At 33.4% G+C, this 22111-nt stretch overlaps 3 protein-coding genes and 1 non-coding gene across 5 annotated transcripts; 2 read left to right on the forward strand and 2 right to left on the reverse strand.

Moving 5' to 3' along the window:
- Positions 1–5472: 5472 nt before the first annotated feature.
- Positions 5473–5545, forward strand: TRNAV-UAC. Its single transcript has one exon. It is a non-coding gene; the product is annotated as a tRNA-Val (tRNA).
- Positions 5546–6339: 794 nt separating this feature from the next.
- On the forward strand, positions 6340–12363 carry LOC110731298 (malonyl-CoA decarboxylase, mitochondrial-like). 2 transcript variants are annotated; one of them, XM_021911144.1, is made up of 13 exons: positions 6340–6748; positions 6959–7068; positions 7541–7631; positions 7734–7860; positions 7951–8131; positions 9068–9212; positions 9301–9391; positions 10209–10267; positions 10348–10425; positions 10591–10674; positions 10886–11073; positions 11769–11897; positions 12080–12363. In XM_021911144.1, the coding sequence occupies exons 3-13, from the start codon at positions 7566–7568 to the stop codon at positions 12234–12236; spliced, it is 1305 nt and encodes a 434-aa protein (XP_021766836.1). In that variant the 5' UTR covers positions 6340–6748; positions 6959–7068; positions 7541–7565; the 3' UTR covers positions 12237–12363. The 2 variants fall into 2 exon arrangements, with proteins under 2 accessions (XP_021766836.1, XP_021766835.1); XM_021911143.1 differs by lacking the exon at positions 6959–7068 and having other exon boundaries at positions 6341–6748.
- Positions 12364–12725: 362 nt separating this feature from the next.
- On the reverse strand, positions 12726–15080 carry LOC110731300 (chaperonin-like RBCX protein 1, chloroplastic). Its single transcript, XM_021911147.1, has 6 exons — positions 14805–15080; positions 14539–14633; positions 13987–14104; positions 13875–13891; positions 13728–13790; positions 12726–13463 (listed from the first exon to the last, which is right to left on the reverse strand). Exons 1-6 carry the CDS (start codon positions 14950–14952, stop codon positions 13395–13397), a joined length of 510 nt encoding a protein of 169 aa, XP_021766839.1. The 5' UTR covers positions 14953–15080; the 3' UTR covers positions 12726–13394.
- A 408-nt stretch (positions 15081–15488) lies between these two features.
- LOC110731299 (vacuolar iron transporter 1-like) lies at positions 15489–20527 on the reverse strand. Its single transcript, XM_021911145.1, has 4 exons — positions 19999–20527; positions 19315–19400; positions 18416–18530; positions 15489–16262 (listed from the first exon to the last, which is right to left on the reverse strand). The coding sequence occupies exons 1-4, from the start codon at positions 20232–20234 to the stop codon at positions 15965–15967; spliced, it is 735 nt and encodes a 244-aa protein (XP_021766837.1). The 5' UTR covers positions 20235–20527; the 3' UTR covers positions 15489–15964.
- Positions 20528–22111: the final 1584 nt, after the last annotated feature.

Raw genomic sequence — 22111 nt, forward strand, 5'->3', positions numbered from 1 at the left:
TAGCATTCCAGACAGAGGCAAGAAGTGAATGCTATTGACTTGCTACAGGTAAACTCATCATATTTCTCTGTGCTTCTCCAACGATTGGTTGTCTTCTTAAATATGGTATAAAATTCTGTCAAAGTAGTTGCTTTACTTGCTCTGAATCCTATAGCATGATTAGTGCTTTCACTCCTTTGTGACGATAAGATCCCTGCTGAAAAGAAATCTCTACTAAGGGCAGGACACCATTTGTCTTTCAACTCATACACTCTTTTGTACCAAGAGTGTTCTGTCAACTCATATTTCTGCAACATTGCCTGCCACTTTGCTTCGAATTCTTGTTCTGTCACACACATCTTTAAGCACTGGTTGAATGCAAATTTGAATTCTTTGTCTTTTTTAAGAGCTCCAAATCTGGTTATGGCATTTTGCTCCAAATGTCATATACAAAGTCTATGCCTTGTATTAGGAATCACCTGCATTGAAAATAAAGGGGTCACTTTATGCTGTTAAAAGGGTTACTTTATGCACTAAAAAGGGTAACGTTATGCAGCTAAAAGGGTAACTTTATGTGAAAAAGGAAACTTTATTGTCAGAGCTCAAATCTGTAAGATGTCAATATAAATCTTTTACCTCCAGAATTTCATTTGCCATTGCTTGGTCTTGGGCAGTGAATATTGAAGTTGGTTTTCTATCCTCCATAGCTTTGAAGAAGGTTTGTAGTAACCACACAAATGAATTTGTCGTTTCATCCCCAATAAAAGCACATGCAAACATACAATTATGCCAGTGGTTATTTATGCCAACAAATGGAGCACATATAAGATTATATCTGTTGGTTCTGTATGTTGTATCAAAGACAAGAACATCTCCATATATCCTATAGTCTTCTAGCATCATTGAATCTCTCCAAAAGATATTGCAAATTCTTCCTTCTTTGTCAAACTTCACTCTAAAAAAGAAGTTTGTATCCTCTGATTGTTCCTGACTTAAAATGTTCACTAAAGTTTGAGCATCTCCAGCCTCAATTTGTTCCATTCTTAACCTTGAGCAGAAATTCAGGTGATCTACAACACTATGGCCTACATTCTGTTCTCCTCCAGCCTCTGTAGCCATGTAATTGTAAGTGTCCATTGTAGTTAGACCTGAAGATTTCATTGTTTTGATTGCTTCAGCTTTTTCCTCTGTCATTTTTCTTTCAGAACGATGCAAATAATGCCACTGTGGCTTTGTTAGCTCGTGGTTATGCTGAATAACATGAGCCACCACCTCAAATTGTCCTTCTTTATTCACTTTTGCTCTTATGCATGCCTTGCAATTCGATCTTGTAATGGCTACTTGTCTTGGCTTTCTTGTTTTTACATTTACATCCTCTTCATCAACCATTTCAACTAACTTTGTTTTCTTCTGACCTGAATGTCTCTTTCCCTCAGCAGAACACACATAGTTTTTCTCAGTTACTATTTTTGTGTGTTGTTTGAATCTAGTTGTATGTTTTCTTATTGAAAACCCCAGTATAGCAGCATGTTTTTCATACAATTCCAAAATTTCTTCAAAAGTTTCTCTTACCACACCAACAAATGATCCTCTAAGATCTAAACCAGAAGCATCAATTGGATTTGTATCTGTTATTTAATACAAACAAATCAGATAATAACCACAGGCAGCATAAAAAAGGGTAACATTCGTTTGAAAATAGGGTAACTTTTATGCATGAAAAAGGTAACATTTAGGCATTTAAAGGGTTACTTTTTGCATACAATCTGAATTTTCAGCATACAATCTGAGTGTAACATTTGTGCATAAATAGGGTCACTTTTAAGCATGAAAAGGGTAACATTTAGGCATTCAAAGGGTTACTTTTTGCATGCAATCTCAAAAGTTCTGCATTCAATCTGAGGGTAACATTTAGGCATAAGTACGGTCACGTTTATGCATGAAAAGGGTAACAATTATGTATTCAAAGGGTTACTTTTTGCATACAATCTCAAAAATTTATAGAAATTACCTTCAGTTGCATTTGATTTGGTTGTTTGTTCTGAATTTGAATCAATTGATTTATCAGGAATCACTTGATATTCTGCACTGTGAATTTCGTCTTCTGCATTCTCAATTGCTTCATCTGCATTGTCTGGATTGTTGAATATTGGTACGAATTCATCTTCAAAACAATTAGTTTCTTCTTCTTCTATAATCGATCGATTTAAATCGATTTCAAATTCAGTCTCAATTTGCCTCTGTTTTTGTAGCAATTCGTGAATAAGATTGCTGCAATTTATTGTATCGAAAGTCGAATTCTCCATTGATGATCGATTTCTGCAATTTGTAAGTTTTCTAACCTTTTTTCTCCACGATTGATGATCGTTTTCTGCAATTTTTGCGATTTCTCACTTTCTCTCTCCTCAATGGATGATCGAGAGCTGCGTTTTCTCAATTTCTCTCTCCTCCATTGTTGTTCTGCGTTTTTTTTTTTATTTTTAGGTATGAAATTCCGCGATTTAAAAAAAAAAAAACAGTAAATGGGTTGCATGTGCGAAAAACCTGATGTACAGTAATAATATTGTACACCGGTACATGCAAATGGGATTGTAAAAAGTTATCCTAAAAATGACATACTATGTACTACATAGATTAAATAGATATAGCTAGTTTGCACATGTCATATATAGTGCAACCATTATATTTCACACTGTTAAAAAATAATAATAATAATAATAATATATAATAAAAGAAAAAAGAAGTATAATATTGCAACACTTACTTTAATTTCCAAAGGTATAACCGTATAAGTGATATGTAGCCATTCTTTTTGCATTGAGAGGCAACCTTTTACAAGTAATGAAAAACAGGAAGAAAATATAATTTATTTATTTTTTTTTTTTAAAAAAAAGAAAAAAAGGTTAAAGGGTTCAATGACTTGTGTAGAGCTTCCATCAAATTCATTCCTTTTTTTTTTTCTTGCTTTTTGGATCGCATTGACCATAAACCCAACGTTGTGTGATTATAATGAGAATTATGTGATGGAATATGAAAAGGGGATTCCAATTTCCACTAAAAAGCAAACTATATTGGCAATTGTTCAGAAAGTTGGAGAATTTGCATGTCTTTCATGAATTTGTAACTTTATAATCTTTTTAGACAATTAGACAAAGTATGATTGTTTTCATACACAACAATATAAAGGTATGTACGACTTTTTATTTATTTATTTAATTGACTAATGTGCTTGAGAAAACATTATTGATCATGTGTAAAACTAAACGTGCATTAGTTGATGATTATAAGATGCCATTCATTAATTAAATAAAATAAAGAAATTTATGTTAATTATCTTGTGAAAACAACTAAGCATGTAGTTTAGTTCAATATCATGGACATTCTCTAGTTCTTTTTCTAACCCGATCACTTTCACTCTTAACTTGTACAATATAGGATTTTCCTTGTACTGAGGGCTTCCACACACCATTGCCAAATATTTGTACTAGCTCATGTCATCGAGCACACCACTCTACATTTGCATATGTTCGAGCACCATGTTACCCATTTGGCCTGGTTTGTATATTTGTCCTAGCCAAACCATTAGCTCTGCTACCACTTGTATTGGACCCTAATCTTTTTCACTTAAGTTGTTGGGCCACATGCTCACCTTGACTCTAATCACATTGTCTCTGATTAGATGATGAGAATATAATATTGTTCGTTTTTGGACCTATTTCACACATAATTGTTTTCAAACATCTTCGCAAAAGACTTCATACCAATGGAGTTCATACATACATTTCATTATGGAGAAATTAATAATCTGAAAAGATTATAATTTTTTAAATTAACATAGAGTGATTGCTTAGCTTCCATTGTTGCATGCATGCATACATACATGGTTCACAATAGAGGAAATGTACATGCAGCAACTCCTACATTAAAGAGGGTTAAAAAAAAAGCCATATAAATTAAACCTAGCTAAAAATAATCAATTAAACCATGTTATTCCATCTCTTACAACCAAAATAAATCTTTTATGTAAAAATGAGCTAGACTTGCAAGATCGAGCATATTTAGCTAACAAATGAGAAACAGAGAAAATAACATAATATGATACAGAGTAATAAAAATACTCGTATGAAATATGCGTTTTATAAAATCCTATTGGATGGTTCTATGCACCTTCTTATGGCAAAGCACCAAATATAGTAGTACTATAGTACAATACAATTTGGCATTGAAAGCAGCAAAGAATAATTTGTAGTGGGTTAACTCTACGTTAAGGCAAGGAATTGAATTTCTATACCTGCCTAGTCGATCAACTTTATAACTTTTCCATTTATTTTTCTCTTCAATCCTAAGCAAGGCACACATTTTTATTTCAATATATTAATTAATCTAGTACTAATATATTGAAGTAAGGCACATATAATATTATTATTAATATTAATAACATGTACAATTATAAAGTAATTAGTAATGTACTTAATATGAGGCTCTTTATTGTTAAGTTTCTTGGTGTTTGGTTTGTAAAACTTTATAATTAATTTATAAATCGTCTATTATGTGTTAAAAAAAATAATGTACTAATAAAGCTGCATGCAAGGTCCATTTTAGTTTAATGAAGTAGCAGATTGATATTAAGTGAATTTCCAAGGAAATTATTGGTGATTTCAAAGACTTTATAAGTAAAGTTTTAGTTCATATAAATTAATAAATTAATCTATCACAAACTAATATTAAAGCTAATTTGTCTTATTTAAACCTTTATTTGTTCTTGGCTTCTAGCTTATATACTAATGCTACATTATACAATTCAAGAAATATGCATGAGTGAGTCATTAAAATACAAATACTAAAATTTTTAGCTTAAAGCGAGAATGAAGACAAGGGAGCACATACAAACAGGAACTTGTACATTTATTGATGCATGCTTTTATTTGAGTGATGTGTTTTCAATTATACAAAGGAGTATTATTGGCCTGGAGAAAGGCTCAATAGGCGTAATATATGACAACTACATAAAAGCGTGTGAAAGTAGGGTCATATTTACCTTATTTTCACTTATTTCATAAAATAAAATAAGTTCTGGATATAACTTGGTAAGGATTATAAAACTGCATAATCTGGTGTAAAATACACCTTGCCTAAATTAAAGCAATCACTCAATTAGATATAGGATGGTTTGAGATCTGTTTTAGACTTCTACGTACCAAGCATAGCGCTACATAATACGAAGTAGTGAATAATTTGTATCTGCTACAAGTAATATGATAACGATATGAGAATATATATGCTAAAATTCAGATGCTGATGATTTTTCTAATTTTATTTGAAGCAAATTTTCTATTTTCTCTGCTAATTATTAATTACAACAAAGGAGTATCATTTGTAAGATATAAAATATTCTTTTATTCCAATTAATAATTAACAGAGGAAATACTCATGTATGTTATTTGAAGAAAATTAAACAATGATAAGTATATTAATTGCTACATAGTAATATCGGTTGCTGTGGTGTAGTGGTTATCACGTTAGTCTTACACACTAAAGGTCCCCAGTTCGATCCTGGGCAGCAATAGTTAGTTTTAATACTCATTAACTTTTTTGTAAATTGTTTTAGAATTTTGTTTTATAGTCGCAAGAAGGAAGCTGATTTCAATTCTTCTGTTCATACCTTAAGTACCAAATGTTTGGGGATGTTTTATTTGGGAATTTTGTAGTTTATCTCCTTGATAATGTTTATCAATTGTCAATTTCATAATTAAGAGAAATGTGTAGTTAACAATCTTAACAAGTTTGTACATAAGGTTTATTAAATAGTGGTGTATTGACTCCTTTAGGAATTTGTTAAAACACAATTCTTAAGATGATAATGTACAAGTATATGTTTGGGATATATATTATCATAATAGCTATATATAATTTAATTTTTTTTTATCTTAAATACATTTTGAATATAAGTACATCAACTTAGTAACTCTATATTTTTACAGTGTAGTTTATGATTGGATTGCACAATTTTTTTTATTGATATTTATATGCTTTGGTTATGCTATCATGGTAGGGTGTCAATCCTACACCATGAGCACATAGAGAGGAGAATGTAAGAAGGTGTAAATCTACAACGAGAGTGGCTAAGCACAAGCGGGTTGGGGGTTGATTTGCTGCACGACCAAAGACCATTAGGCTTGTCTAAGCACTGATTTAGAGGTGATCATCAATGGTCCCGCACCTGAAAAAAGTAAGGGTTTGGGCCAGGATAAAAATGCATTTTTAGTCCAAAGCCAATCCCGATCCGAAAAAGCACATAATTCCGTTTTGGCTTGACAAGCTCGATATTATTTTACAGGTCACAAGATCTTATGCATGGGCCCGACTTAACCCGATTATTTATCACCTCTACATTGATTAGTCACTTGGTTGATTGATCCTACACTCCTACACCATCATCGAGCAAATAGTGAGGAAAAAATGTAAGAGGGTGTAAAATTACGGATAAGCGCTCTGCGCAACCGGGTTGAATTTGATATGCTGCAAGGCCTGCAACAGCCATTGGGCCTGTCTAAGGAAGATAAACCTCATCAAACCCAATCAATCAAAAAAAGAAAAAAAAAGGCAAGAAAAACCAACGAATAAACAACCGGCAGTTAAGGAAAGTGATATGTAAACAACAGAATACTTTTCTGGAGAAAATCCCAGCTGAATTATGAACAAAAAAGGCCTTGCAATTTTGATGAGAACACGAATGAAACCCACAAATTTTCCTCTTTCTCCTGATACTGTATGTTTTCTATTTCAATTCTTTCGTAATATTTAATTGGGTGGTTTGGTTTTGTTTGTTTTTCTTTTTGTAAGAATGGTTTTGATTTTATTGATTAAGCTTCTTAATTAAATTTATTGATGTATCTATATCTCCAATAATATTGGGTTATCAATTGATTTTTGTCTGTTTTTCTTGCTGTTATTTATTGTTAATTTTGTGTTTTTATAGAACAAAATGTCAGCAAATTTAGAGGGTAATGAACCCAGAAAACCAATTTCAGCAAATGGTGGAGACCCAAAATTTGATCACTAGCTCATTTCTCCAGAATTTCATGAAAGGTCCTTTCTTTATTTCTTAATGAAAGGTCCTTTCTTTATTTCTTAAGAATTCTGGATTCTTTTAGATGTTTTAGGGTTTTGTTTTGTTAGTTTTGGATTTGAGTGATTTTATGAGCTCACAGTATTATTATATATGGTTTTTGGTTCATTGTCTTAATGTACAGTATATATAATATTATAGCTAGTTTATACTAGTACTTCCATAATATATGCTCTTTTTAGAATATGGTAACAGTCACTTTAGAGTTTAGAATATCAATGTAATAATATTTCACTATGAATATCAGTGGGCATAATTACCAACTTATGAACTTATTTTTCTTAAATTTATCTTATCCTAATTTTATGTAATATAAGGAATTCATAGTTATGCCCTGGTTGTTTATAAAGTATTCCCGATTTCAGTTAATGATATCGATATTGCTGTTTATTTGTTGCGTGACATTGAGGGATGATAACTTGTTAAACGCAGAGGAATTGAGCTTGTGCGTGAAAGAATGCACACAGCTATATCAATGAACAAGACTGAACTTCAGGATAATGTTCTAAGTGATTTCTCTGAGGTGATTCTATGTTCACTTTCTTATATGTTGTATTGTATCATTATATGGGTTCTTATAACACCTACGAGGCTTATCATTATAATCACTTTTTATATAAATCAGGGTTATTATGGTCTTTCTATTGAAGACCGACGAGAGTTACTTATGGTACTTGCCAAAGAGTACGATCTCAATAGGACCTATGTTCGTGATCTTATGAAGCAATATCTTGGCCTTCAGCTTCCTGCTGGTTGGTCTATTGACTTCATACACACTAATTTTTGGTGCATTTGTATTGTCAAGTGAAGAGGAGTTTTTAATACTGTAAGCTCTCTGATAGGCGATAAAGGTGAAATTGGTGTTGAGGATGATGGCTCACTTTCTACTTTTTACCGCACTGAGAAGCATTTGAGGCATGCACTACAGCCAACTTATGAAGTTCTGTTTGAAAGGTTGAATACCCATCCTGGAGGATTAAAATTCTTATCAGTACTTCGTGCTAATATTCTTTCTACAATCAAGTAAGAACACGTGCTTATCATATATCACAATTGCTTTTCCGAATAATTATATGCAACTTTCAAAGTCACTATGTTTATTAGATTGGCATCGTTATGTAAAGCTTATGTAAACTTGAGGAAATAAAATGTCTTGATGCATGGAAAGTACATGTTTAATGTTGTGAAGAGCTATCTTTCTTGAAGAAGTTTCCCTAGTTTGATAATAGGTATTTTCTTCTCCTCTCATCACCTTGGATGGTGATGATTGTTGGCCATTACAACCAACATATCTCAGTTGTTTAATCATTGTGGATTGGGCATATGCTTTGACAATGATAAAATCAAGATTAGGGAAATGTTGTATAGTTCTTGACATTCATGCTGGGTAAAATTTACTTCGGAACATACAATCCTTTCTGATAGATTATTAGAGTGTGGTACAAATTTGCACTAGTTTTGCTGTGATCATACATTTTCTTTTGCTTGTAGTCTATTGGTAATGAAGACATGAAGAACATTAACCTGTGTATATGTAATAGACCAACTTAGGGGGTAATTAAGTAAAAGACAAATTTAATTAAGAAGAAGAGAAGGAAAGAAAGCAATCAGCTTTTAGTATGTTTTATTATGGTTTTTCCATTTTCGTTTAGTAGTCACATGTAAGCTTTAAGGTCAACCTTGACCATTAGTATAAGTAAGTTAGTATGTGTAACATAGAAGGTAGGCAGAAATTGAGTGAACCTCTTGTGAGACTTGTAGCCTCAAGCTACTAGAGAGATTTGTAGCCTAAAGCTACTGAGAGATTCATAACCTCAAGTTATGACTATCCTTGTGTAATCCAACCTTTAATCAATCAAACGTTCAAGCTTTTAGCCTTAATTAAATACGAATTATGCTTAATTAAAACAGTAGAATTCAGTCTTCTATAACAGTATATTGGCCTTATCATCTTTATAGGGAACACAACATTCCATCTTTGCGAGCACTAGATTCCTACTTAAAGGAGAAGCTTATCACATGGCTAAGTCCAGCTGCATTGGAGCTTCACCACATAACTTGGGATGATCCCGCTTCATTGTTGGAGAAAATTGTTGCTTATGAGGTTTTATTCCCTTCCTTGATGCTTTTAGATGGCAATTTAAAATGCTTGGCCAATTGTCTAATAAAGATCTGGTCGTTCTGGTGTAAAGGCTGTTCATCCTATCAGCAGCCTACTTGATCTTAAGAGGAGACTAGGAGTAGGTCGTCGTTGTTTTGGGTATTTGCATCCTGCAATTCCTGGTTAGCCCCTCTCCTTAATGTTTACCTTCTTCCTTTCCTTCCAATAATCCCTATATGTATGGCCGCAGACAAACTGCTTTATTATAACCTTGTTGAATTCATGAGTTTCTCGTTGACTGGATGACTGGTCTTCAGTGGTCTGGTGTAGTTCTGCTGCCTTCCTAATAGCATACTCTGTGTATAGTGAGGGCGTATGCTGTTGCTCTACTGCTTGATCTTTATGCTATTTTTCTTTTATTTCTGTTTCTTCTGCATTGGCTAGTTTTTTGTTTTTTTTTATTTGTCCCTACTATTTGCTTCCTACTTATTCACCTGTGTTTATATAATGTAATGTTTGCCTGTTTCCATCATTCTGTGTCCTTTTATTTTTTGTTTTTGTTATTATCTATCTCTGTGTGTGTGGTGATTTGGGGGGCGGGGCTGTATGTTCACTTTCAAGCATCAATATTGAAGCTGCAAGTTTGTGGCTAAATAACCTACCACACTTCTTCTATGTAATAAGTTTAGTTGTCAACGTGAAAGGAAATGGATTTCAGTACATGGCTTTGAGTCTTGTGACAGTGTGTTTTACAATTTTAGTTGTCAATGTGAAATGCAATAAATTTCAGTACATGGCTGTGAGTCCTGTGACGGTGTGTTTTCTGCATCTTAATGTATGGAGTAATACTTTCTGTTTTTGAAGATGATTTTTGATGCATGAAAAAACTGTATTTTGAGTTTGATTATCAAATTAAAATCTTTAATTTTATGATATATGATAAATAACAATTGTATTAGCTCTAAATCGCTAATCTTGGAAGGAATAATCAAATTTCAGGTGAACCTCTTATCTTCATCGAGGTAGCATTATTAAAAAATGTTGCTCAGACTATACAGGTACATTCATGCAGATCTCAACATCTTTTCAGCTTCTTCCATATAGTGTGGGTATTTGTTAATGCTTGTTAATTATTCAGGAAGTTCTTTGGGATGATCCTCCAATACTTGAATGTGATGCAACTTGCGCATTATTTTACTCAATCTCATCTAGTCAGGTGAAATACGAGTAGTCTTGTATTTTCTCTGCCCCCTAATGATGATATCTTGAAGTATAGAATCCATCAAGCTTCTAATCTTAAGTTTTATTTTATTTTATTTTAATAATCTATAACTATTGGGTCTTATTCTTTATGCCTTAATATGCTTCTCAAATTTGGCAGCCAGGCTTGGCAGGAATTAACCTTGGAAAGTTCCTTATTAAACGTGTGATTGAACTGGTTAAACAAGATATGCCACATATATGTGTGAGTACTTCTGGCACCCATTGTATCATCATACAATGGAATATTACTACTTAACTTTCATAAATTAGGTAGCCTTTTACAATTTCTTAGATCTTCTGTGTTAAGTGCCTAGTGATGCTAAACTTAGTAAACCTTGCAATGGCATTATATAGAATTAAATCAAGCTGTCCTGATTTTGACGCATAGTATTTTATTTCCCGTTCTTGTGAAGACATTTGCAACACTTAGTCCGATCCCTGGGTTCATGAGCTGGCTGATATCAAAGTTGGCATCACAATCTAAGCTTGCAGAAGCAGAGACTATAGACATGTCAGGTTCTTCCAAGGAAAGTACAGGTTCTACATTCAGAGAAGATGTGCTAACAGCAGAGGAAGAGAGAGAAGTCCTAGATAAACTGGGGTGAGCCTTTATTTACTACTCTGTATTGTGCAATGTGCAAACTGAATAGCAGCAAGCTAAGGATTTCTTCCTTAGCTTTTTAATATGCAATTATCCATAATGATTCCTGCTTCATATGAGGCTTTCATGCGAGAGGGTATCATCAAAATTTATGTTGAAAGATGAGGAATTGTTATTATTAAAAGGTGCAACTTCTTCGATAACGTGTTTGATGTTGCGGCCTTGTGGGTGCATGTCATATTTTTTTAGAGAAATCTTTATTGATTTTATTCTTGTTTCAACTAATGGTCATCACATTTCAAATTCTATATTTGAATTTATCTGGTGTTCAGGACATGTAAGAAAAGTTGAGTGCTTTCTTTCCCTTATTCGGCGGGTGGGAGAGAAGGTTAAATATATTTGTCTTTGTACTGAATCAGGAGTTAAAAATTCAAAAGGATATGAGTTCTCTTCTCCTCCTCTAATCCTCTCTTACTGGTTTATTTATGTTGTTTTTAAAGCTCTGCCGAGTGCTGATCAATCCTGAAAATATGCCTTGCAAATGCCTTTAATTGATGAGATCGTTGCCATTGGTTTTCTGTGTTATGATGTTTTCAAAGTTTGATTTTCTCATAACCATTTTTTGTTTGTTTAAAGAGTATACTTAGTAGACCTGTTAGATTCTTAGGCTGTTATTCTGACTTTATAAGTTGCAGGGAATCTACATCCGGAAAAACGGGCATTGAAATCATACTGAATTTGCTGAAATCTCCAAACCATGAATGGAGCAAATCTGATAGGGTTTTGTTAGTGCTGAAACCTATTTTGATGCGACTTTGTGCCAGGTACTAGATGCACTTATGGGATTCTGAAATCTTCAGAGTATTTGACATAATGAGAAATAATGTTTAGTAATAGAACATGATCGAATATGGTCTCGTGAATGATATAGAAATTTGCTATGATGCCTTCTAGGCAATCAATTCAAGTTGTTTTGATTCTTCAATATTATTGAATTTCTGTTCAGGTACCTTCTTCAAGAAAAAAAGAGAGGAAAAGCTCTAGATGCTGTTGCAAACTTTCACTTGCAGAACGGGGCGGTAGGTTCAAGAACTTTGAGTTTTGTTTTCCTGAAGTTGATTAATTTTAAGACTGGTCAAAGAAGGAATTTACAATATGAATAAACAATATGAGTTTTTTTTTTTTTTTGGTCATTTTCTTTCCAGGTTTTAGAGTTTGAACTTTGAAACTCAGGGTGCTTAATTTTATGTTGAAATAATATCTAAGCATTGACACTGTATCATGCTAATATGAAACAGTGGTCGAGAGGTTAAACTGGATGGCTGACAGATCAGAGAAAGGACTCTCGCAAAGCAGTGGTATCATGGTTAATTATATGTACAGGTACATATACCTGTCCAAACATGCTTGTTTTATCTGTGCCCATCCGAAAGTAGTAAGGATTATCTTGGGTTTCTTATTTTCGATAACCTAGGAGGTATTGGTATGATGGCATGCATCCTTCATCTGAAGTTTAATCTCAGATTAAGGTGCATGACAGCGTGTTGGCTCAGTTTGATTACAAGGATATATCGCCCTCTGCTCCTGTTGTTTAATATTGGTGTGGGAGGGTAGGGGGGATAATTTTTTCATATTTTTCTGAGCCTAATCGATCTGTCTATTCTTGTAGGATTTTCTTTTTACCCTTTCACTTCACCTTACTTTGTAGTTTTGTACCTTCCCTCGCCGAAAAGGTTCATAGTTTGTACTGTAAAACATACAAGCAGAACATAGGGATATTTCCCATAACCAACTTCTAATTGCAAAATGAAGAAAATTTCTTTTGTTCAGTTGAAACATTTTGCAATTAGAATAATTTTAGTGCAAACCCCAACCAAAATGGATCTTTAATCTCCCGCACACATATATTTTGTCAATTTGTCATTCTCACCTCTGTATAGGCTTGAAAATTTTCAATGGTACTGCAGGTTGGACAATATTGAAGAAAATGCCCAATCATATTTCAGCTCGGGCCATGTTAATGCTGCTTCAGACCTTTGGAGACTTGTGGAATAAAGGTAGAATACTAATTTACACTAGTATCACTTGGATCTTTATACATGTGCAGATTTTCTTCTACCAGCAAGCACGGCATAACAAGTTGAAGTTTTCCTGTAACAACTAAATGCTTCAAGTTTTCTGGTAAAAATGTATAAATTATACATATCAAATAGAATCCATCATGTAAATGCCTTGAAATCCTATATTTTGGTTCACTTGTTAAATGCTGCTCTTCTTAGTGTGCTGGCCATTATGATTATACTCGATATGTTGTCCCACTTCTAACTTTCGACCTGACTTGTTTCCTTGACATAATCCCTCATAATTTTTGTGTTCGAGTCTTTAACCATCTGCATATACAGGTCAGTGATTTAATGAGATGATAGAAAACAACAGCTGTAAGATAGTTTAAGATAAACACCAGAAAGCCTTTCTGGGATGTCACTATTGGAGAACTAGTGATTTTCCGTGGTACTGCTAAAGTATGTAGTGTGGTCAACTCCTTTCATCCAGAATTAGTAGTCACATTAACTAGTTTATTGGGAAAAATCTGTTACATTTACTAAAAAGTTTTGCTTGGGATTCCTGAGTTAAGATGGAGTTTATTTTGGTACCTTGACAGCCAGCCGATTCAAGTTGTCCCACTCAAAGTCGTTCTTGCAGTAAGCAGAGCGAACCTGGATAAAGTACAAATCAGAACTGGATTTTCACAACTTAACTACTTAAGTAGATAACCTTAAAGAAGCATGTTAAGGACTGACCTCGAGAATTCGTAGTGCTGAAACAGTGATGTTTTGTGTTCGTTTCAAAGCAAGTCACTTGTTAGTTGCTTGAATCATGTTGAGAATTATTGTTGAGGTTAAAGAAACATACCTAAGCTTTTATGCATTGGGGATTCTCTCATTAAATCTGCACAAAATTTGTCTCCATCTTTCAGAGAGTGTCTATCCAAGAATTCCATCAAATCCTTGTAGGCTTCAGGGTTATAGCTCTGCTCTGACAATACAAAGTTATCAGAATTGAAATTTAAGTTCACATTATTCTGAACTGTAATCAGTGTAATGTCTCTTCTCTGGCACAGTTGATATTTTGTGTTGGGTAATTCTGATCGGATAATCGGATATGGGGTGCTGTTGTCAGGTCTACTCACCACGGCCACACACACAGCACAACGCCAATATACACACATTCTCATAATGCAAAGGTTGTTATATACACCTGGGTGCACAGTGCACCCAAGGTATTTTTTGCTCATTTTGATGATTAAATGAGGATGATCATCGCTCATTTAATCACCAAATGGGCAGAAAAATAACCTTGGTGCATCTTGCACGCGGGTGTATATAAAAAATTTCATCGTAATGATCATAAGTCATAGTAGGAAAGTCTGAAAAGAAATGTAAGAAGCAGAAATTGTTGAGTTACCTCAAGTTGGGCAGAAACTATCTTGACTGCAATGTAAGTGAAGAACTGGTGGAGATTATCTGCTGCCTGCGCTTCCGGAGATGCTTCTCCAAATCCTGCAGGAAATGAAAAGTGAGTGACAGATGAGTGCAAGAACAAAACAGTTCATGTTCTTTTCTTATTCGTGCCTCCGAAAAGTCTCCCATGAATTTCGACCCTGTAGCCTACAGGGTCGAAAACTCGTACCTCAAAAGAGAGGGAGAAGGGAGTAAAGGAGAAAAGTTTACCAGGGACAAACATCTTGCCACAGTGCAGATGAGTAGGCAAAGAAGTTCTGAACTTCCATGGAATTGATGTGTGAGATTTAGTGATGTTTGGTTTTGGTGTTAGAAAAGAGGGAGGAGAACAAAGCCTAAAGATAGCAGAGGATTCCATTGATGAAACTTGAAAAAAAAAAAAAACTGAGTTTTGCTGCCACAAATGCAAAGCTAAATATCATCCATAAATTGGCTTGATATTGATATTGAGTTCAACTAAAAAATATCTTTGTCCCATTCTAGAAAAATAAATAAATAAATAAATAAAATCTAAAGCCTTGTTGTCATTAAATTTAAAAATTGCAAACTAAATTTTTTGTAGAATATATGATCAACTCATTTGTGATGACAAATTATCAATGAGTAATGATTTGTGAAGTAGATAAATGATTTAATTATTGCTCTTTATTTTTCTGGTTTTGGAGGATTTTCAATGACTGAAGTCTTATTATGACCATACAATATACTAGTACTTCGTATCTTTTTTTTTTATTTATTTATTTATTATTATTTTTATACTCGTATAAATTTATCTTCAAAATTACTCTATTATAATTATCACAAGAATATCGAACCAAACTACACCCCAAAATACAAATAGTGAATTATCCTTGGAGATTACTCATAATAGAAGAAAATACAAGTAGGTATTCAATTTCAAAACTTGTTAATATCAAGGGTTATATGGTAAATTCTTAAGCAAAAACTCGCTTTCTCTCTCCTCTATCACCATTAACATTACCTACTGGCTACTGCATCACCACTAACATCATCACTAGCACGACTATCCGACCACTACCACCATCAATCGACCACTGCACAGCCATTAGTACCACTAGACGATTGTCACACCTCTAGCTAGGGTGTCTTTTGTTTGGCCGCCAACCAATTTAGACTATCAATTGTGGATGGTCGGCAAGGCCGTGGGAGGGGAGGAGAGACAAGATTTATAGGGATACCAATGCAGTCATTTGAAATCAAACACAAAGAATTTTGCTAAAAGACTAATCTAAAGCAAAAGTACAATTAAAAGGAAACTAAAACTCAAAATACTCTCTACCAAACATCAAAACACTAGAACAAAATCCAAAATCCTATTAAAATAAAAGGTTTGCAACTTTGCATATGTGCTATCCTTGAACAACCTTAGCCATGCCATATGCAGCAGCAGAAGCCAGAGCACCAATCAGCGCAGTTTGAAGAGCACTCTTGATCGGTTTACTGCCAGTGAAGTGGCCTTTCGCGTAACCAAAGATGAACAGCGCGATTAAGGTTACAATAATGGATGCAACCATAGCTTTCATTGCCACAGGGATGAACATGTAAGGAAATAGGGGGACTAAACCACCAATTATGTAGGCTATGCCTATTGTAAATGCACTTTGTAGGGCTCTTCTTGGGTCTGGCTTCTCCAAACCTAGCTCAAATCTGCAACATTGTTCATCACAATTAGTATAATCCGCGTAAAATCATCAAATTCAATGTTGGCAGTACGTTTAATGTAAATTACAACATACTTCAAAGAATCGTGATGATATAACTTCGGTTTGTGTCTTTAATAATCAATGTCGTGTAATCATATGTAAAATTACTCCAATTATGAGTTTACTATGACCAAAATTTGAGATCAATAAAATTAGCCAATCCACATAATCAACCTATGAACCTCCAACCAATATAGAGTATGGACACTTCATTTTGGATCAAAGTCACGATTTTTCACAATATAGCCAAATCCGACACTTGAATACGTACCCAGTACCCAAACCCGAGTGTTGATTTGGCAAGTAGCAATAGAAAGTCGACCGTGACCAACATTATATGTAAGCTCAAGGGCACTGCCAAGAAACAGAGAAAATGCTGGTAAATCTAGGAGAGAAAATAGGCATTGTCTCAAGGTTAAGTAAGTGATATATCGTATAATATAGGGTATGTAAAAAGCTGCAAAGTCAGAATTCAGGAGTTTGGCTAATTTGGGGACCTCAAAGATTGGACCTAAGCTTATTTGATGCTCAGGTTCTGGCTTATACCTCTGTAAGATTCCATTTTCCAAATATTTATTTTAGCATGCATATACATGAGAGAACAATACAATAAGCCAGGCTAAAGACATTTGTATTTTGATCATTTTCAAGGTAAAAGAGAATCCATTCATTATGCTTATTCTCATTCTCCATAAATCAAAGTTTATAATTCTTTCTAGCAATTTTTATATGGTGTCACACATTTCAAATCTCATGGATTGAGTGTACAAATAATCCTCTTGCGAGTTGACCTCCGTCAGTGACTGTTCACTTTAAAGCGGGAGAAGTCGTAATTAGTTGGTGTACAATTTCAATAAAAACAAAAAAAAACTATTGAATGCATCCGAACTTTTATTATTCAACAAAGTTTTTGTCAATAACTACTCTAGTCATCAATGATAATAATAACTAATATTCTAAAGATGTTACTATCCCCGTTTCATATTATTTACAACGATTAGACATTTTTTCTCTCTACTTCATGTCAAATCGTTGCAAATAATATGAAACGGAGGTAGTATATTGCATTGGTAGTTTCAATATGCCCCCTCTACACGACAACCACCACCCTCCACAAGAATCCACTTGTCTTGCATCCTCTTCCCCTTTACCACCGGCAGAACCTCATCCCTTTCCCCCTTCTAAGGATAGGTGTACGTGTACAAGATAATACTTCGTAGAAATTATGCTTAGCACTAGGCCAAATCGCCCAATTGGCCTTGATATCAAAGTGGTAAAACATGTATAATCTTGGTCGATAATTTATAAGACAAAGGGAATACACAATAGTGTCAATAGATGTACAATTTGTATGAAGCATATATTTAGTGAGCAATTTCTCATTGATTTGAGCTAATTATTTTTTCTTATTCAGTTCAGTTCAATTCAGCTCATTAAATTAGAACAGACCCTAAGTCAGACTACTACTATTCCACATAATTCCGAAATCCTTCGTATGGGATAAAAATGAAAATTACATACAAGATGCCAAATATTACTAGGGGTTCAATATTAATCCAACTAAATACAAAAAACAAATTAAAAGACAATGATGCTGCGTTGACAACCTAGTCGTCTAGTCATAATCACAATTTTGTCCAATTCCTAACTATGAATATTAGTGAATCTCTTTAAAGAGAAAAACTACAAAACTTTGTGACTTGTAATGCACTTAAAGATGTCATCTGAATCAACTTAACTAACAATAATTCAAACGATTTAAATTAATAAATTAGGGAGTATGATTTATAAGCAAGCTAGAGTTATGGTTACACTACCTAAATCACTAAATGTGCCTTTTGTGAATTACCTAATGTTGCTATTGTTTTTGTTGCTATCCTGCTCTTGTATTCCATATATGGAGAGGAAATTGTGCTAGTAATTTTAGATACAACTGGACCAACCATTTTATGAAAAGCGTCAATGACTCAATGCTTATATCTATAACGTGTCTAGCATCCAATACAAGTACTTATTAGATATAAAACGAAGATTACGGGCCGTATAAATACGTGCAATTATCTACTAACTTTGAGGGTAGAGAAAAAGAGGACTAACTTCATCATAAAGTCAAGCCAAGCTTGAGGCTTTCTTCTAAGAGCATTTACAACAGGAGCATACTCATGTGGCTCTATTCCATACTGCGCCAATATCTCTGCTACCTCAGCAGCCTCTGCATTTATCAACCATTTTATTATTTTCATCATGTTTCAATTTTAAATGTATGCATGCTTATATTATCTCCAACCCAAAAAAAAAATGCAATAGATGAATTAAATTAAATAGACAACTAGATTTAGATTTTTTAGACCCATCTAGGGCCTGTTCTGATACACTGAGCTATTGCAGCTGAACTGAACTAAACTGAAATTAAGTTGAAGAAAATGTAACCTTAGTCCTTTAGTCAACATTTCATTAATAAATATTTATTTTTAAATGCAGTACTTGTACTTTTTTCGTAACACAATACATCAACATAATATCTTGCCTATCCATATGAATATAGAGCCATTTAGGCAATAGTCATAGTGCACATTTTACTAATACTCATTTTCGAGTTTCAACACGCATTACACATTTTACTAATACTCGTTTTTAACATGCACTTAATACTCCATGTTTTCAAACATTATATGTGAATTTAAAATACACCAATCTTTGCACCCGAGTATATATAAGAATCTCTCGTACACTCCACAGTCAATAATCTATATCACGTAACTGAAATATAGGTAGGTCAAGATCTTTAATTTAGCGATATCCTAGTTCAACATTTAATTATTCAATGCAAGATGTGACTCCCACTATCAACAAATATGTCATCACGTTTTGAATATTATCTTTGAATACTTTAATTATTGTGATTGTGATAATGTGGAATAAAGATAACCACAAAATTCTCGTAAACAAAAACTAACAAACAAAAAGATAATGACCAAAGCAAATAAGGTAAACACCTGTATCAGGCACTGATATTATCTCGTCTTGTTCTCTCTTCAATTCCATTGCATAATGATCTGCCTCACTCTTCGCCGCCAAATACCTTCAAAATTAATTTAATTAAATTAATTCATTAGAGAATTAATCAATAATTAACAAATCAACATATTTGCTAATCTTATGCTGTAATGTACTTTGGTCAAATATTTCATGGATATTCTCCTACAAACTTGGGTCATATGATCATATCCATTTTGACCAGATACCTTAAAAAGTTGTACATATTACTCGTTGTCACAACTTTAAAATATTTTATATCTCGCAAATAATACCCTAAAGTTATAATTAATAAATAACAAAAATACTACGTAAATAATACGCTAAAGTTATTACGCTAAAGTTACAATTAATAAATAACGAAAATACTACGTAAAATGACAGGGTGTCTAAGTTATTCGATTTATTTTTCGAATAAATAAGGTGAAGGGAATAGAGTTTAAGTTGGTATGATTTCAAATATCAATTTTTTTTATTATTTACTAGAGATATCAATATCTTCAATAATAAAGTCGTAAAATAGATTGAAATCTAAAATAGATACCTAATATACATTAATACAAGTATTAAACCTAAATAACTTGTATGAATAGTGTTAAAGTCAAAACGTGTAAACTTTAAAACTAATAAAAAAAATAAAGTACCCGCCAAGGCCCATGGAAATGGCGCCGGCAGCGACTTCAGCGATGCCGGCAGTGAGGACAATAGAGGAGGAGGCATTAGCCCCGGACAAGCCGGCGGCGAGGGCGAAAGGGACAGTAAGGCCATCAGACACACCAATGATAATGTCACGCACAACTTCTCCTGCGGTGAAATGCTTCTCTTTGTGTTGGTCTAAAAGTGCCGTTTTTTGGGATACTGAGGTTGCTGTAAAAGCCATTTCGATTTCTCTCTTTTTTTTTTTTCTTTTGAGAAAAGTTAATGAGTGAAATGAATGATTACTGAAATGTGAATTTTTTGGGGGGTTTATAAAGGGGGGAAAGGAAAAGGCAGAAGATTAAAGAAAAAAGGAAAGGAGAGTGGTGAATTGGCTGAAGTTGGTAAGTCAGTCACTCGAGATTTTATTTGTTTGGTTTTGCATAATTGTTAGAGAATCTTTCATATTCTAAGATGTGTTCACAACTGATAAATGTCATCAAATCTAATATTGCTTCCCAAAAAAAAAAAAAAAAAAAAAAAAAAAAAAGTCTAATAGAGTTTATTGCCTAATTAACTTTTTGTGGTTCATTGCATTTAACTTTAGTATACAACTATACAAGTATTATTTTCGTTTTTTTAGTTGATACCGTTTGACTTTTACATTATTCACATACTACACTTTGACTTACTTTTGCGATTTATAGATACGATAAAATATAGTCATCTTATATCTTGTTTGAATCGTCTCAATATATATTTTATTAATATCGCATTTTTATAAATTTATAATATTTATATTACGTGATTGGAGATATTAAGCGTTAAAAACATACGTTGGCAAGCGGGATAATAAAAAGATATCAACTAAGTAAAACGGAGGTAGTATATGATAATCTCTAACTTGGATGATACGGAGTAGCGAGCTTTTGTTGATAAGAAACTAGCATAATGTATGGACTAACCTTAATTGGGCTTCATTCTTTTTGGACTCAAACCTCAATGTGGGCTCGAATGTTTCAAAAGCATATCATTGAAGTAAACAAATGGGTGTAACATCTAAAAGAAGTTCTATTGTCCTGTATTTATCTAGATATCTAAGTCCTAAGAAGGGTGGCTTAAAGTACTGGACCTGCTATTGCTTTGCTTCAAAGCAAACATATACCATGAATCAAATCGGGAGATAGAATACGAGGAAGTAGTTTGCTTTCGATTTACCCTCTTTGGATGGATAAAGTGGAGGAAGTAATCGATATAATTCAACTTATTTTAACTTAAGTAAACTTATTCGTTTATATTATTTCTAAATCGTGGAAATAAGGTGATCATATATAATAAGGTCTTAGAAATATTAATACAAAATGATAACAACTTGGCTATAAAGTTATACGGAGTAATATGAAAACTAACTAACATATAAATTGTCTACTAATATACAACTCGGATGGATTGGCTTCGCGATAAAGAAGGAATAAACACTACTTTTGGCCATTTTGAACTCCATAGCAAGGCACGACTATGATTAATAATAACTGCAATAAGAGGTGAATACAGTGCAGCCAGTTTATAAGCATAAAGTGTGCTAATTAATATCTGTAGTAATCAATATCATTGTTCAATTTAGACTCTTGGTGGAATATAAAATCCATCTAAGAGTTTCAACCATGAACTTAAACTTTAATTAGGTTAGTCCACTGACATGCTGCTATTGGAACTAGTGTGACAAGAAGATTACGGGATTAAATCCCATCACCTTTCCTTAGCTTTACAAAGTGTAAAATTTGTTTTTTTTTTTTATACTTATCACACCGTGTTAAATTCAGAGCCTGTATTATATTACTCGTTTATTAAAAACTGATTTCGGCACCCCAAAATTTGGTTTTGTCATATCTCTGTTACGTAGAATAGCATTTATTAGATACTCGGATAAGATATTAGGTGAATGAGAATAATTGCATAATAATGTATATTTGCAACGTCGAACATCACCAAATAAGATGGTTCTAGTAGCATTGACCAAGTCTCCACATTCCATACTTGACAATAAAATTTAATCAACGTCAAATCAAAGCAATATTCAATTGATGTCTAATAAGTTAGTGGATAGCCAGTAATTGCATC

Source organism: Chenopodium quinoa, unplaced genomic scaffold (genome assembly GCF_001683475.1).
Source record: "Chenopodium quinoa cultivar QQ74 unplaced genomic scaffold, ASM168347v1, whole genome shotgun sequence".
NCBI lineage: Eukaryota > Viridiplantae > Streptophyta > Magnoliopsida > Caryophyllales > Amaranthaceae > Chenopodium > Chenopodium quinoa.

Coding starts and splice junctions, on each gene's coding strand:
- LOC110731298 (XM_021911144.1), top strand. CDS start 7,566: ATGCACACAGCTATATCAATGAACAAGACTGAACTTCAGGATAATGTT. Junction 7,632..7,733: donor TTCTAAGTGATTTCTCTGAG/GTGATTCTATGT, acceptor TATATAAATCAG/GGTTATTATGGTCTTTCTAT. Junction 7,861..7,950: donor TGGCCTTCAGCTTCCTGCTG/GTTGGTCTATTG, acceptor GCTCTCTGATAG/GCGATAAAGGTGAAATTGGT.
- LOC110731299 (XM_021911145.1), bottom strand. CDS start 20,234: ATGGCTTTTACAGCAACCTCAGTATCCCAAAAAACGGCACTTTTAGAC. Junction 19,401..19,998: donor ATTTCCATGGGCCTTGGCGG/GTACTTTATTTT, acceptor TTAATTTTGAAG/GTATTTGGCGGCGAAGAGTG. Junction 16,263..18,415: donor TGGCTTGACTTTATGATGAA/GTTAGTCCTCTT, acceptor ACAATGTTGCAG/ATTTGAGCTAGGTTTGGAGA.
- LOC110731300 (XM_021911147.1), bottom strand. CDS start 14,952: ATGGAATCCTCTGCTATCTTTAGGCTTTGTTCTCCTCCCTCTTTTCTA. Junction 14,634..14,804: donor TGGCAAGATGTTTGTCCCTG/GTAAACTTTTCT, acceptor CATTTCCTGCAG/GATTTGGAGAAGCATCTCCG. Junction 13,464..13,727: donor TGAATCGGCTGGCTGTCAAG/GTACCAAAATAA, acceptor CTGTATATGCAG/ATGGTTAAAGACTCGAACAC.